The 15,057-nt window shown below is 32.5% G+C and overlaps 1 protein-coding gene across 1 annotated transcript; it reads left to right on the top strand.

Moving 5' to 3' along the window:
* Positions 1-1,518: 1,518 nt before the first annotated feature.
* LOC142344463 (uncharacterized) lies at positions 1,519-10,812 on the top strand. Its single transcript, XM_075396125.1, has 3 exons — positions 1,519-1,755; positions 9,453-9,552; positions 10,543-10,812. Exons 1-3 carry the CDS (start codon positions 1,595-1,597, stop codon positions 10,810-10,812), a joined length of 531 nt encoding a protein of 176 aa, XP_075252240.1. The 5' UTR covers positions 1,519-1,594.
* Positions 10,813-15,057: the final 4,245 nt, after the last annotated feature.

The raw sequence follows: 15,057 nt of genomic DNA, 5'->3' as shown, positions 1-15,057 counted from the left end.
CTGGAAATCTTCAAAAAAAAACAAAATTAAATAGAAAAGGTTTCGTCTTGAAATACTCATCTCGTTATAATGCAGTGGTCATTTACACGGTTGGCTATCAAATATTGGCGTAATTTGCCGCTCATATTTAGAAAAATATGCAAATTTGTCATTAGAATAAGAAAAGTTTTTTTTTCAAAAAAAAAATTCATGATAAATTCTAACCCTGTTTTGCTGTGATGTTAATTATTTCCTTTTAGAATATCTCTAATATGTGAGCTCTTACCCCGCCGGGTAAATAGAATTGTATTGACTCAGACTTCAGTGTTTTTAGATGTGACTTCAGTCCCATTATACGCTATTTTTTTAAATGAACTTGTTTTAGACTTCAAGCAGTGCAATGCTTGGTTTTGCATGTTTGATTGAAGGAAAAAAAATTCAATATCAAACCATTTTCTCAAGACATTTGATCCTACTTCAGTTTTTTTTTCATTTGTAACTGCTGTTTCACAACTGCATCCAGTCTGGCCATAAATGGTTTTCATTAAAAGACCACATGACCAGCCAAGTTTGTTTGTCTTTGTTTGGTTTTTGTATCGTGTAAACAAAGGTCAAACCAAACTCAACCCCCCCCCCCCTAGAAACAGAAAAATTTCCCCAATTCAATGCTTGATTGACATGCAAGTGTCGTCTCAATGCCATTTTAACAACTGTTGTTTTACACTAAACTCACAATTCAATTAGAGCGTCTTAACTTCTTACCATAATACACATCACTGCATATGTTACTTTCTGGACTGTTTATTGGAGTAAAACATAAAAGCGCGCTAAGATGCGTTAACTATGTTACACAATTGATGTTGAAACACAAACCGACGGCAGCCGACTGAAATAATAATAAAGGGGAATATTTGACTCCGTTTTGAAGTTAGAAATCCGTGTTTTCAAATTGTGTAACGGTGCCTCTGTTTTTTTGGTCTAAAACTATCAGCAAATAAAATAGAAAAAGGCTTGATCTATTATGGTATATTTTGTTACAATAAGCCTTGGTCAATGATAGTTTGAAACTATGTCCAGTAGCGTGGACATAATATCAAAAATATTGTTTTAAAATTTTGACAACTTGCAATATTTTGCGAAATTTTGTTGTAGTAATTGAAGTAGTACTTGCTCAAGTACGCTGTTGGAAAAATTGTTTAAAAAACCTGTTCACAAATCAGTTCATTTTTGTCTTCTTTTTAAAAAATCTTTCTCTTATCATTCTTTTCAAAAAAATTTTCCGCATATGTTTCAACCAGTTCAACTATTGCATCTCTTTCACCCCCCCCCCCCCCTCCTCATTAACCAATTGGCGATAATCAACAAAAGGCGACTCTTACAATCCCAGTTCTTTATGCGAAACACATCGCTACTACCAATTTTCACCATTTTTTAAATTCTATGATTCTATTAATTATCTTGTTTTTATAAATCTCCGTTGAAAACTATTAAATTTTGAAAACTTCCACTTTGAGAAACTATTAAATACATATTGTACAATATCGAGTAACGTCCTGTTATTTTATCTTCGTAAAAAAACTAAAGTACAATCCTCATCTTGACTAATTTTGAAGTCATGGAGGAGGAAGAATTCTTCGAGAGTGGCGACCAGGAATCTTTAAAGCAATATAATGATTACAACGTGGGTTACGTAGCCGATGGAGACATTGCTAGGTTGCGGAGCAAGTTCCGAGTGGTCAGTCAAAGTGTCCAGGAACTCGAGGAAACGCTCGCCAGGTCAGATCAAATTTGGCTAGTTATTCATAATATTACAACTCATATTTCAACAAGGAGGATTGGTAATGTGCGTCAGTACATTAGCAAGCAATACATTTCACTTTATTTTTTATGATAAAACGTAGAAGCTGTAGATTCAAACAAATAACCTATATCCACATATAGATAATAACTTAGTCTTCAATTAATTGTCGCTCATATTATAATTGCTGCTTGAACACAAAAATCTATAAATTCGAGACGTAAAATATTGGTAATTGATTTTTTAATAATTTTCAATCCCCACTTGTAGAAAAAATTAGCAAGTAAAGCATTTAGATACAATGAGTTAAATTGACTAATTTGAACGTAAAATGGGTGTAAAAACATAATATAGAATTAGAATTTGAATATTTTTACGATTAAAATAGAATTTGAATATATAGAATGGATGTTTATGCAATTCACAATTCCACAAGTAGTCCTAGAACGTATCTTTAGAGCAAAAAAATTACTGGAAGGTGTAGTAACTAAACAAACCTACTGCTCCTAGTTAGACTAGAGGGTCATGCCAAACCCTTCGTTCAATCCCTAAATGAACTGTTTTGAGGCGTTATAGAACTTGCCAATAATGATATTGATGTTAGAATAAGTTTGAAGTGTATCTTTATGTTGAGGTGATATGTTTGCTCCTAAGAAATGTTCTTACCAAAAGCAATAAATTGGTGATTCTAAGTTTGAGGATTATACCAGGTCCTCAATTCAATTAACTAAGTAACCGGTCAACCAATATACTTAAACAAGATAGTAGATGGCGTGAAGAGCTCATCAGTATTCAGTCTACACACACAACCAGATGAGTATTAACCTACTTGATAGAACGCTAGCACATTGCCCATCAGGTACTTCAGGTTACTGCAGACCGTTTCAATTGTCTACTTGGTTGACCATTCTACACTACATGGCTTGACTCAACTTGCCAAATCTTCCACGAACAGGCAGGCCTACCCTGAGAGTGACTTCACTATGCGGTCTCCTGCAAGGGGCTTGGCCGGTTAATACTCTCTGAAATCAATCGTCTTGGTGATATCTCCGGCCTCAGTGTTGTCTCCCAATTTGGTTTCCCTACCTAACCTAATTATCGATGGTTTGATCACTACTTTTAACAGTCCCAAACTAAGATATATCAACTAAATCTCAGCAAGAACTAAGGATTTGCTTTAGGTCTTAAAAGGTTTGATGTGAAGTTACTAAATCTCCACAGTTTTAATTTAGAAAAAACTGCAATTAATTAACAATTATAAGGGTAATGTGTACTAGGTTCTCGGAGAACAACAATTTTAAGTATTCTATTTATCCCCAGTAGTGGAACCTATAGTCTCTTCTTTATAGATACCAGCTGAATTTCTACTATGTTATGCTAACAGGTCTAGAAGGAGAAAATAGTTGAAAAATTGTTAATTTATTTAAACAAAACGTATAATAACCCGAATACACTAATTTCAACAACTATTATAATTTTCAGTACAGCTAAAGAGATCTGTTAACTCACTCGCCGACTCCGCAAATTTGATTATCACAACGATTTAGTTATTTTTTGGATTGGTTTTGTTGCAAAATTTGGTCGAAATTGAGCCGTGTATATACTGCTTATCTATGTTTGGATATGATAGTTTAGTCCTATTTTTACACAAGATTCCTAATCGTTGCGTGAAAAGTGCCTTTTCGGGAAGTTTTCCGCAGGTAATACATAAATTTGATCCCATAAGTCCCTAATATATGTTTATAATCCTCTCTTACGTGGATGAGAATTTGGTTGAAGATCTACCTTAGAGTGTGTATCAGTATCAAAATTTACTCTCATTCAATTGTTCTCATCAGTTTAATTTTCTTTGCCATTACTATCTTTGTACGGTTTCTGGTTTGTCGGGGAAGAATTCAATGTCAGTATTCATTTAGATCTATTACGAAAATGCTCAAGTTCGAGTTTTCGTTCCTACGTAAAACATTTAGATAAAAATAGTTGATTTGATTTCAAATTGACTATTTTGTACGTAAAAGGGGAAAATAATATAACACAAATATTAATGAAAACTTTTTCTTGCATGTTTTGCACTTTCAAACAAATTCTATCTTTCAAATTTCAAAATTTGTTTTTGTTTTGTAATTGCTAATTAGAAATAATAACTTTTACTCCCATGTCCGCTGAAAATTGAGGATAAAATAACTGTGGGAAAAATAGTGCATAAAAACTCTTTGTGTAGATTTTTTTGCAGAAAGAATAAGCAAAATCTGTCTTGGTCACTTTTACTGCATATTACTTACTCAACTCGTACTTTTTTCTACAGTGTTGCTGCTTCTTGAAGACTTTTAGATGGTGCGTGAGATTCATATTCAACGGCAGTTGTTATTTGCAGTGGTACTAATGTTTTGCATTGGAATTAGCAAATTCTGTTTAGTTTAATTTAAAAAATACAACTTAACAAATCACCATGTTTGCTATTTTTCCAAAGAACTATGTTGTTGATTTCTAAAATTTCTCGAAAAAATTACTTTTTAAAATCTAAACTACTGTTTTCGCAAGTGGATTGCATTACAATTCCTGCCTGAATTGTGCAGAGAAAATGGTTTGTTGTATTCAGTTTAACAGTCGGATTTTCAAAAAAACTTTGAAGAGGAGCACGCATAATACTACGACTTTACTTTGTATAATTCCTTGAGAAAAGGTACAAGGAAACTTCGACATAATTCAATTTGCTGATGACACAAGTTTCCATTTTAGCAGAAACAATGTCAGCGAACTGGAAAAATGTGTTTCTGAAATACTGGAAAAAACAGATAATCATCTAAAGCAAAACAAATTAACCATGAATACCGGTAAAACTGAACTTCTTTGCGCCTCGAAGGAACATGAAAATTTTGATCCAATAGTTTTTCGCGGACAAGAAATTAAACCACAAGGTCACTGCAGATACTTGGGTATATTAATTGATTCTAAACTCAATTTTCATGTACAACTCAACAAAGTCCTATCAAATATGACCACAGCGATTAGATCCAAATATCTTTTACGTTATCAGTTACCTCTGGAAGCACGATTGATGCTATTCAAATCCCTAGTCCTTTCTCATTTAACATTCAGTGCTCTAATGTTTTCAGAACTTGAATTTCTCTGCAATGCAGCGAATTAATCGACAAATTAATTGGGGTATTAGAGTTTGCTATATGAGAAAATAGTTTGAGAGATCTACAGATCTCTTAGTAAAATCTGACATTTTGCCTGCAGAACTTTTAATAAGCCAGATGAGTGTTTCAAAACTTAGGAATGATATTTCATTATTGAAAACACACGGCACTGAGAGTTTTTGTCTAAGTGGTAATGTCTTAGTAAGAAAAAACAACAGAACTGAACAGCTAATTCTCTTAAGGTCGAGCAGTCGATCAATACAAAAAAGAAGCATCCAAAAGTGGAATAAACTTCCGCGTGATGTCCGGACTATCAGATCAAAATCAAAGTTTAAACGCATGTTAAAACAGCATCTGCTCCAACAATTCAAACTTGTACCGTTGGAAAGGAACGTTGGTGGGTTCAAAAGGTATTTTTACCTTTAGAAAACGGAACCACTAATTTCGATTTTTAACATTGTTTTGATTTTGTTTATATAATTTCTAACTTGTAATATTTAACCCCTGGGTTATATTTTCAATTTACTTGTTTTAAAAAATTATATATTTAATTAGACCTCCAACAATTCAAACTTGTACCGTTGGAAAGGAACGTTGGTGGGTTCAAAAGGTATTTTTACCTTTAGAAAACGGAACCACTAATTTCGATTTTTAACATTGTACTGATTTTGTTTATATAATTTCTAACTTGTAATATTTAACCCCTGGGTTATATTTTCAATTTACTTGTTTTAAAAAATTATATATTTAATTAGACCTTGCAGGAGTTTAATTTTGTCTACAAAATAGACTAAAATGTAACATTGAAGCTTTAATTGATAGTTAGAGGTTTGTAAATTAACAAATGTGTACAAAGTTTTTCCCAAAAAGGCAATGTTCCAATGTATTACCTTGTTACTGTATTTTGAGTTGACTAAGAGCAACTTTTAGTCGTGATAACATTGACAGCTTTGAAAATTTTATTTAAAAAAATTCGTAAGTGAGCAAGTTTGTATTTGCAAACTTCAAAAAGATGTTGCCTTTCTACTTAAACAAAAAGAAAACAAAGCGACGAGTTTGAAATCAAGGTTCGATTGTAGTTCTCAAGAGTTTTTCATTGGTACTACTTTACTTTTTTATTTATCCGGAAAAGGTATGAATCAGTCAAGTTTTCCTTAACAAAAAAGATTAGTGTAAATGTCCTGCCCACAAAAAATACTTTTTCTTACTTTTGTCCTCCCGCAATAGATATCCGTCAACCAAACTTGACGGAACAAAAAATTAAGGATGGTAAAAAGTTCCTACAACCGACATAGATTTGGAAGTTTGGAATAATAAGGTTACGTAATGTGAAATGATCAATCAGAATCCTTTGAATTAAGTATTAGTTGAATAAAATCCAGAATTAGACTACCTTAGTCATACTTATAATTATATGCACAGGTAGCCTAAAATTTTATTGCTCTTAATTTTAGAAGCGTTTAGTTTATTCTCACCATTTTGATGTATGTTTGTCAATTTTTACGAGAAGCATCCAACCTTGTAAAAATTGTTTATAAAACTACATGTGAGAGCTCAGAGAACAAAAAAAAGATATCGGCCATATGTTGATTAAAGCATTCAAATTCAGGAACCAGGATCAAAGTCATGAGAATTTTCAATAACAATCAGAGCTCTAAGACTTTTCTTCCCTTTCTTAAAAAAATTAGCGTTTGATCGAGTCTATTGTTCAATCTCAGTTGGGATTAGAAATTTGGTATAATTTAAAAAATAATGGGCAAAATCTAATGAAGAGAAAATAATTCACCGTTGACAAAAATAAAAAATATTGTTTTTTATTTTCAAAAATTGGTCAGGGTTTACGAAACAGAATTGCGGTTATCTGTTCTGTATAAGCTCTTTTTTCACTTATTTCCAATTTTTGTTTATTAATTTTTTAAAATTTTTTCCTGACCCCAGAATTTAAGGCAGTTATTCAGACTGCGTTTATTGTTGGCAAAAGACTGGCTTCAAATATGCCACGATTGATGCTATTCAAATCCCTAGTCCTTTCTCATTTAACATTCAGTGCTCTATTTTTTTCAGAACTTCAATTTCTCTGCAATGCAGCGAATTAATCGACAAATTAATTGGGGTATTAAAGTTTGCTATATGAGAAAATAGTTTGAGAGATCTACAGATCTCTTAGTAAAATCTGACATTTTGCCTGCAGAACTTTTAATAAGCCAGATGAGTGTTTCAAAACTTAGGAATGATATTTCATTACTGAAAACACACGGCACTGAGAGTTTTTGTCTAAGTGGTAATGTCTTAGTAAGAAAAAACAACAGAACTGAACAGCTAATTCTCTTAAGGTCGAGCAGTCGATCAATACAAAAAAGAAGCATCCAAAAGTGGAATAAACTTCCGCGTGATGTCCGGACTATCAGATCAAAATCAAAGTTTAAACGCATGTTAAAACAGCATCTGCTCCAACAATTCAAACTTGTACCGTTGGAAAGGAACGTTGGTGGGTTCAAAAGGTATTTTTACCTTTAGAAAATGGAACCACTAATTTCGATTTTTAACATTGTACTGATTTTGTTTATATAATTTCTAACTTGTAATATTTAACCCCTGGGTTATATTTTCAATTTACTTGTTTTAAAAAATTATATATTTAATTAGACCTAGCAGGAGTTTAATTTTGTCTACAAAATAGACTAAAATGTAACATTGAAGCTTTAATTGATAGTTAGAGGTTTGTAAATTAACAAATGTGTACAAAGTTTTTCCCAAAAAGGCAATGTTCCAATGTATTACCTTGTTACTGTATTTTGAGTTGACTAAGAGCAACTTTTAGTCGTGATAACATTGACAGCTTTGAAAATTTTATTTAAAAAAATTCGTAAGTGAGCAAGTTTGTATTTGCAAACTTCAAAAAGATGTTGCCTTTCTACTTAAACAAAGAGAAAACAAAGCGACGAGTTTGAAATCAAGGTTCGATTGTAGTTCTCAAGAGTTTTTCATTGGTACTACTTTACTTTTTTATTTATCCGGAAAAGGTATGAATCAGTCAAGTTTTCCTTAACAAAAAAGATTAGTGTAAATGTCCTGCCCACAAAAAATACTTTTTCTTACTTTTGTCCTCCCGCAATAGATATCCGTCAACCAAACTTGACGGAACAAAAAATTAAGGATGGTAAAAAGTTCCTACAACCGACATAGATTTGGAAGTTTGGAATAATAAGGTTACGTAATGTGAAATGATCAATCAGAATCCTTTGAATTAAGTATTAGTTGGATAAAATCCAGAATTAGACTACCTTAGTCATACTTATGATTATATGCACAGGTAGCCTAAAAGTTTTATTGCTCTTAATTTTAGAAGCGTTTAGTTTATTCTCACCATTTTGATGTATGTTTGTCAATTTTTACGAGAAGCATCCAACCTTATAAAAATTGTTTATAAAACTACATGTGAGAGCTCAGAGAACAACAAAAAAAGATATCGGCCATATGTTGATTAAAGTATTCAAATTCAGGAACCAGGATCAAAGTCATGAGAATTTTTAATAACAATCAGAGCTCTAAGACTTTTCTTCCTTTTCTTAAAAAAAATTAGCGTTTGATCGAGTCTATTGTTCAATCTCAGTTGGGATTAGAAATTTGTTATAAATTAAAGAATAATGGGCATAATGTAAAGAAGACAAAGTAGTTCAACCGTTGACAAAAGTATAAAATATGGTTTTTATTCTCAAAAGATCGGCCAGTGTTTACGAAACAGAATTGCGGGCATCTTTTATGTAGAAGCTCTTTTTTCACTTATTTCCCATTTTTGTTTATTAATTTTTTAAAATTTTTTCTTGACCCCAGAATCTAAGGCAGTTATTTAGACTGTCATTATTGTTGGCAAAAACACTGGCTTCAAATATGCCAGAGAAAGGCGGATTTTGGATTTTATGACCCTTGGCGACTAGTTAGTTAAACCTCTAATTTTGCCGCATATTTTAAAATATTTTACCAACAAAAAGAGCAATAAAATTACTGACAAGCAAGTGTAGCACTCACTTATCCAAAATTTACTTTTTTCGTCGGAACATTATTATCGTTTTATTCAAACATGAAAGCGTTGTTTTTTTGCTTTCTAAAATGATTCCAAACAGCATGTGATGGTTAAGGTTGACAGTTTGGTTGTTGTACCAAAATTATTTGGTAATCCAATGACTTTTCAATTAATCATATAAAACCCAACCTCATTTTTCTTCCTCAATTTTATTCATTAATCTGGCAATTTAAAAAGGGATCTATTCTGTCCCCCCCCCCCCCCCCCCAGTTTAGTGAGCACAATTTTTTTATGACCCCCAAGCGCACTTGTTGTTTTCTTACTTAGTAACGTGCTATACAACAACATATAATTTGTAACTGGGGGTCATAAAAAACACTGGGGGGGGGGGGGGGGGGGCAAAACAGAATAGATCCAAAAAATTTGTCAAGTGAAGTATCAGATACCGTCTGTCATTTGGTGTAAAAACCTCAATTAAACCCAAAGTATATTCATTCCTGTTTTATAGGTTGTCTAAAGTGCAGAATGAGAGCATACAACAGCTGCATCAAAACATGGAAATTGCAATGGAAAGAAGTGGGAAAAACGTGAAGGAGATTGCAGACGAGGTCAGTCTATGAAAATATTTATAGTTTTCAAGTTTCCTCATATAAAATATGGGATCTATTCTGTTTTGGATCCCCCCAGTGTTTTTTACCCCCCCCCCCCAGTTACAAATTATATGTAGTTATATAAAAGGTTACTATGTAAAAAAACTAGCACGTGCGCCTGGGAGGGTTGAGGGGTGGGTTTGCGCTTCGTAAAAGATATAAGCCCACTATATAAGCTGTGGGGGGGGGGGGGGGGGGTTTGAACAGAATAGATCCAAAATATGAATCAATTAACCTGCAAGCTATCATGTCATCCGCAGTTACTCAAATTACTCAAAGTTGTCTTAAGCGTTCCATTTTGGGATTATCCTATCATCACGCAATCTCTCGTTTTTTTCTTGTTAGCCAAAAGTTCTGTAATTTTCAAGTCTTCTGCTATTTTTGCCGAGATTATGTTCAAGAAAAGAACTCAGCTTCATTTTATTCACATTTTATATTTGGTTGCATTTTCAAATTTTAAAAATTTTATGTTATTGAAAATTAATCACGAGAATTTTTCCCCCTTTTTTACGAAAACAAGAACACTTGAATTACAAAAACAGATATAAATACCATGCCAATGGGAGTAGGGTTGACGAACCTTTTAACTAATTTCTCAATTAGAACCCAGGCTAAGTTTTTCCACAATTTTCCTAATTATTCGACCCCGGGGCCCGACCATGAATGTTCTAGACCATGTATTCTTGGGTCGCCTTGCGATAGAAAATTCAGCCTTGGAATTAATAAAATTGGGATCTTTTCCGTTTGTGCCCCCCCCCCCCCAGGACGTTATGCTCCACCCTCACCGTTAGTTACAGAGCGTCATTACATGTTAAATAACTATATAAAAATATAGCCCGTGCCTCTGGGGGGCGCAAATAATGTGCACCCATTAAGCTGGGGGGGGGCACAAACGAAAAAATCCAAAAATTTTATCTAACCAATTCATCCAATAAACTTGTATTTCAGGCCGTTATTGCAAAGCAAAAACTGTCAGAAGTCCGGTTCTTTGACAAACTTGAGCCCCTGCATGACAGGATTTGGTCCATGAATTTGGAGATTGAACAAATAGAACAGGAGGAATCGATGGGTTTTGTTCATCCCGATGAAGTGACTGAGTTGAAGGCAGAAAATGAAGAGTTGAAGCAGAATGTGTTCTTGGCTGAACAGAGCATGTATGAATTGAAAGACGCTTTCGAAGAGATGCAAACCAAGTTTCACCAAAATCAAGAAGGTTAAAAAATCAGTATTTATCTCGTTAATATTCTGACTTTAGGCAGACTTTGACTTGGAAGCTCGTTCAAGTATGCAGATTTTAATATGACGCTCGTCCATGTAATCAAAAACGCACTTTACACCCCCCTCCCCTGTGCTTTTTTAATTGTCTGATCATTAACGCACACCTCGACCTGCTGGGTTGTTGAGTTCATTCTCATTTGCGCAGTAAAACCAATATTTGGGTCGAAATTATTTTACTACCTCCTTTTGACACAAACACCAAACAAATCATATAGGAAAAATTCAGATTAGAAACAGTTTAGTTGATTGCTGAAAGCTCAAAGCAATCAACTAAACTAATTTAGATTAAAATGAAAATTACTGTTTCTTTTTAAATCTAAATTGTTTAAATCTCAAATCTTCTAAGCCTCTTACTTTCGATCATATTTTCAACAAAAACAACGTAAAGGTATACCTTAATGTGAATTGAAAGCTTTTCCCTGTGGATTTTGTCTGAGTTTTTTTTCTAATATAATTTCCGAAAATTTTCGATGATGGGTTCCTCCCATTTCAGGTATATAAGTTGTATAAGTTGTATTCAAAAGTGCAATGTAGTTGCGAATCTTACATTAATTTTACTGTCAAACTTTTGGTATCTAAAATCCGCAAATTGTGCAAATAAACTCCTCAATAATTATGATTGAGATCAAATTTACTCGAATTAAAGAAGTAAGATGAACTGTTGAAACTGAATCCAAGCCATTCATACCGTTTTTAATACGTAAATGCAGAGCGTGGTAAAAAAAATTATCCAATTTCAATTGTTTTCAAAAACTGATTTTTTCATATTTTTTTAGTTTTTTTGTCACTGTAGTACTTGGACAAAGGTTGTGGTTTTTGGTATACTCCATAACAGTTAAGTAGTGGATAAAACAGGGACTCCAGCCACCTGCCATCTTCGTCCATTTCTCCATGCGCTAACCGCATATGTAGAAATGGGCCAAATTGTGCTGGTAACTGGAGTCCCTGTTTTTTCCACTATTATATTCACCACCACATACACAAATACTTGTTCAATTTTGTGTACAAAAAAGGCATATAGCCGGTATAATTAATGAATATCATACGCAAATATCCAAAAGTTTTCAAAGTTAATTCAAAGCCTAATTTCATATTAATATACCAAACTATACTGAAACAAATCAGGCTATCCGGCACGCAAACTTTTTATTCTGTAGAAATTGGTGAACTGAGAATCACTCAAAATTGCTTAGAATTGGATAATAAGAAACAAGTTTCTTTAACATTTTGACTTTACCCAGGAGACGATTGATCTATGATGTTTAACTGAGTTACTCTATGTACCCGGGTACTTTTTTTGAGCTGAGTCTTGAGAGGTCTTGTTAAAAGGTTGACTCACCTCTACCACGCTACGGCAGTATTAATCGGCCTATCTTAATGGCTAATTGAGGGGGAGGGTTCAACTGCAGAATGCTTGAACACTTTTAATTTTAACTATTAAGCTGACTGAACTCTTAATAAAAAAATTCAACAAAGATAGCCGCCACTACAAGCACAATACGTGCACAGCCTATAAACAGTTCATTAAATGATGAAAAAGAAAAGTGCATGTCATGCTAAAAGGGCCGCCACCATTAACAGAATTGACCATCACCATTAGCAGAGTGATATCAAACGAGTGAAAATTTCGAAAATAAGACATATTTAAATAATTGCTTGCAAGTTGAGTATTTAATAAAATTTTTGTTTAATTTAAATAGATTTTACAAAGCATTCAATTTAATAGAAGGATTTATTTATTATTTTACTGTAAAACAGGTAATTACTTGGGAAATGATAACAAATTTTAAGTTAAAAATCATGTGCGATTATTCTAGAAAAAGAATGTTCTAGAATATTTCTCCATGAGTGGACCTTTTTTCTCCACGGCACTTTTTTGGCTATTCATCATGGCATTCACTTCTCTACCAAAACAAGCAATATTTTCATAATGAACAAATGTATACCCGGTGAAACACCGAAAGTTAAATCAAAATTAAGCCACAACCCGCATGCTTACACACACCATGCGCATAGTCCCTACTCAGAACAATGCGCAAGTATGCGGATATGCGCTTATCTCTTGATTTTTTCAAAACTTTTTTTAATCATATTTCTGACTGATAATTTTGTTAAAGATAAGGCTAGAGATAAGGCTAGAGATAAGGCCAAAGATAAGGCTAGAGATAAGACTAATTATAAGGCTAGAGAAAAGTCTTATAATAATACAGATTTATAAAAATATTTAGTAATCTACGAAGTAGCTTTGACTAATCTATGAATAGCTTTGGCTAATCTACTCTTCTAACAATTTATCTATATATATATATATATATATATATATATATATATATATATATATATACCTTTGGCTTTTAATTTACAATATATTAGATAATATTTATAATACTTTGATTCTTCTTTTAATTTTTCAATAGGTTGACTGCCCTTAGCCCCTTAGCTAGATCTATTTGTTTATGAGAATTTTTTATATGAGTGCTTAACCAGCTTAAGCTAATACTAGAAGTACAAGAATCACACTTAACCTTAGTTGAATGGCATTCTTTACATATTGCCTTCTTTTAATCAAAAGATGTTATTTTTTTATAATTCTGCATTTTTTACAAAGTTTATTTGTTATATCAAATTGGATATTAGCAAAGCTACTTGGTAGATTAGTATTAGTAAACCTGGAAGTATGGCTCGAGTTAGAAGTGGGGTTAGAGTTAGAAGTGGGGTTAGAGTTAGAATTGGGGTTAGAGTTAGAAGTGGGGTTAGAGTTAGAGTTAGTACCAGATTTGGAACCAGAACTGGAACCAGAACTGGAATTAGAAGTGGAAACAGAACTAGAATCAGTGAAACTACTTCGCATGTTAGAATTAGAACATTTTGGAGTAATACTCCATACCTTTGAACATGCTATATCCATACAAATTCCACTCAATATATCATCTCCACATTCACACTTAATAATTCTATACTTAAGTTTTGATTTATAATGAAAAGGTAAAATCAATGGGTTGGCCATTTAAAATTGCACTCTAAACATGCTGCCTCCATAATTTTTTATTTATAATATGTCAAATTTTAAATTTCAGTTTATGTTATCTTATAACTATAATCTCTTATATCTAATCAAACTTAATTTTAATTATATTATTATTTATTTATAGCTTTAATTATTGAAACAATTATTTATAACTAACTATAATTTTAATTAAACTTCTAGTATAATCTTTAGAGTGGACACAATCTTTTAGATTTTCCCTAGCCAATTTATTAAGTGTATTATATTTAAATCTTTTATCTCAAAATCTGATCAACACTCAAATCAGTTTTATCTCCAATGAAATCTATAATTTCATCTTGAAATTTTTTGATTATTTTCATATAGATCACTTAAAACAGATATACCCTTTCTGTTTAAATTTTAGTCTTTTCATCAATATACTCTTCGTGTTTAGCACCCAACACTTATGAAGACTCAAGATATTTCTGTTCATACTTACGTTCTTGGTCCAATTCTTGGGCCAGTTCTTGGTCTAATTCCTCTACATAGCCCGTGTTCATTAATGAGCCTGTTCTATTTATGAAATGGCTTGTATGTGTTGCCACTCGTGCTGTCGTTTCTATTGTCGGATCAGGGTTTATAGTATTACATGTCCACAAGATTATACCTATACTCCTTGATATACTTCCTCCATACTTTAACACATTAGCAACAAGCTTTTCTTTAATTAGAAAATCATTCTGAATATCAATGCCTCTTGAATTAAGAAGTTTATTAAAGTAGAACTGATAGTTATCATTTTAATAGTATTTCTTTCTGTAGCACTATTCATTAGTGGTTTAATATAATCTTTAAGTTTATCTATCTCATCATTATCTAGTTCATCTTTTAAACTAGGGGCTTTAAGGTGAGTCCATGAAACCAACTGTTGAGTCATATATAGTTGTTCTATTTTTATCAAAAACAATCAAATTATCCTCTTTAACATTATACTTAATCAAACCATAACGAAGTGCTTCCGCTGTTTTATCCGTATGTTTATAAAAACTTCTATTTAAATCCTTAGTTATGCCATGGAAGTCATGCTTACTATTGTATATTTCAATAAAATTTTTAAATAGATCAGCTCCATTATGAATTGTTATAAAAATAGTATCACAACTCATTCTTGCCGTATTAAATATTTGAGCTGGTTT

The sequence above is a fragment of the Convolutriloba macropyga genome, chromosome 1, assembly GCF_964194025.1.
Source record: "Convolutriloba macropyga chromosome 1, txConMacr16.3, whole genome shotgun sequence".
Lineage (NCBI taxonomy): Eukaryota > Metazoa > Xenacoelomorpha > Acoela > Convolutidae > Convolutriloba > Convolutriloba macropyga.
The sequence above is the reverse complement of the archived record's forward strand: the minus strand, read 5'-3'. Positions and strand labels throughout refer to the sequence as shown.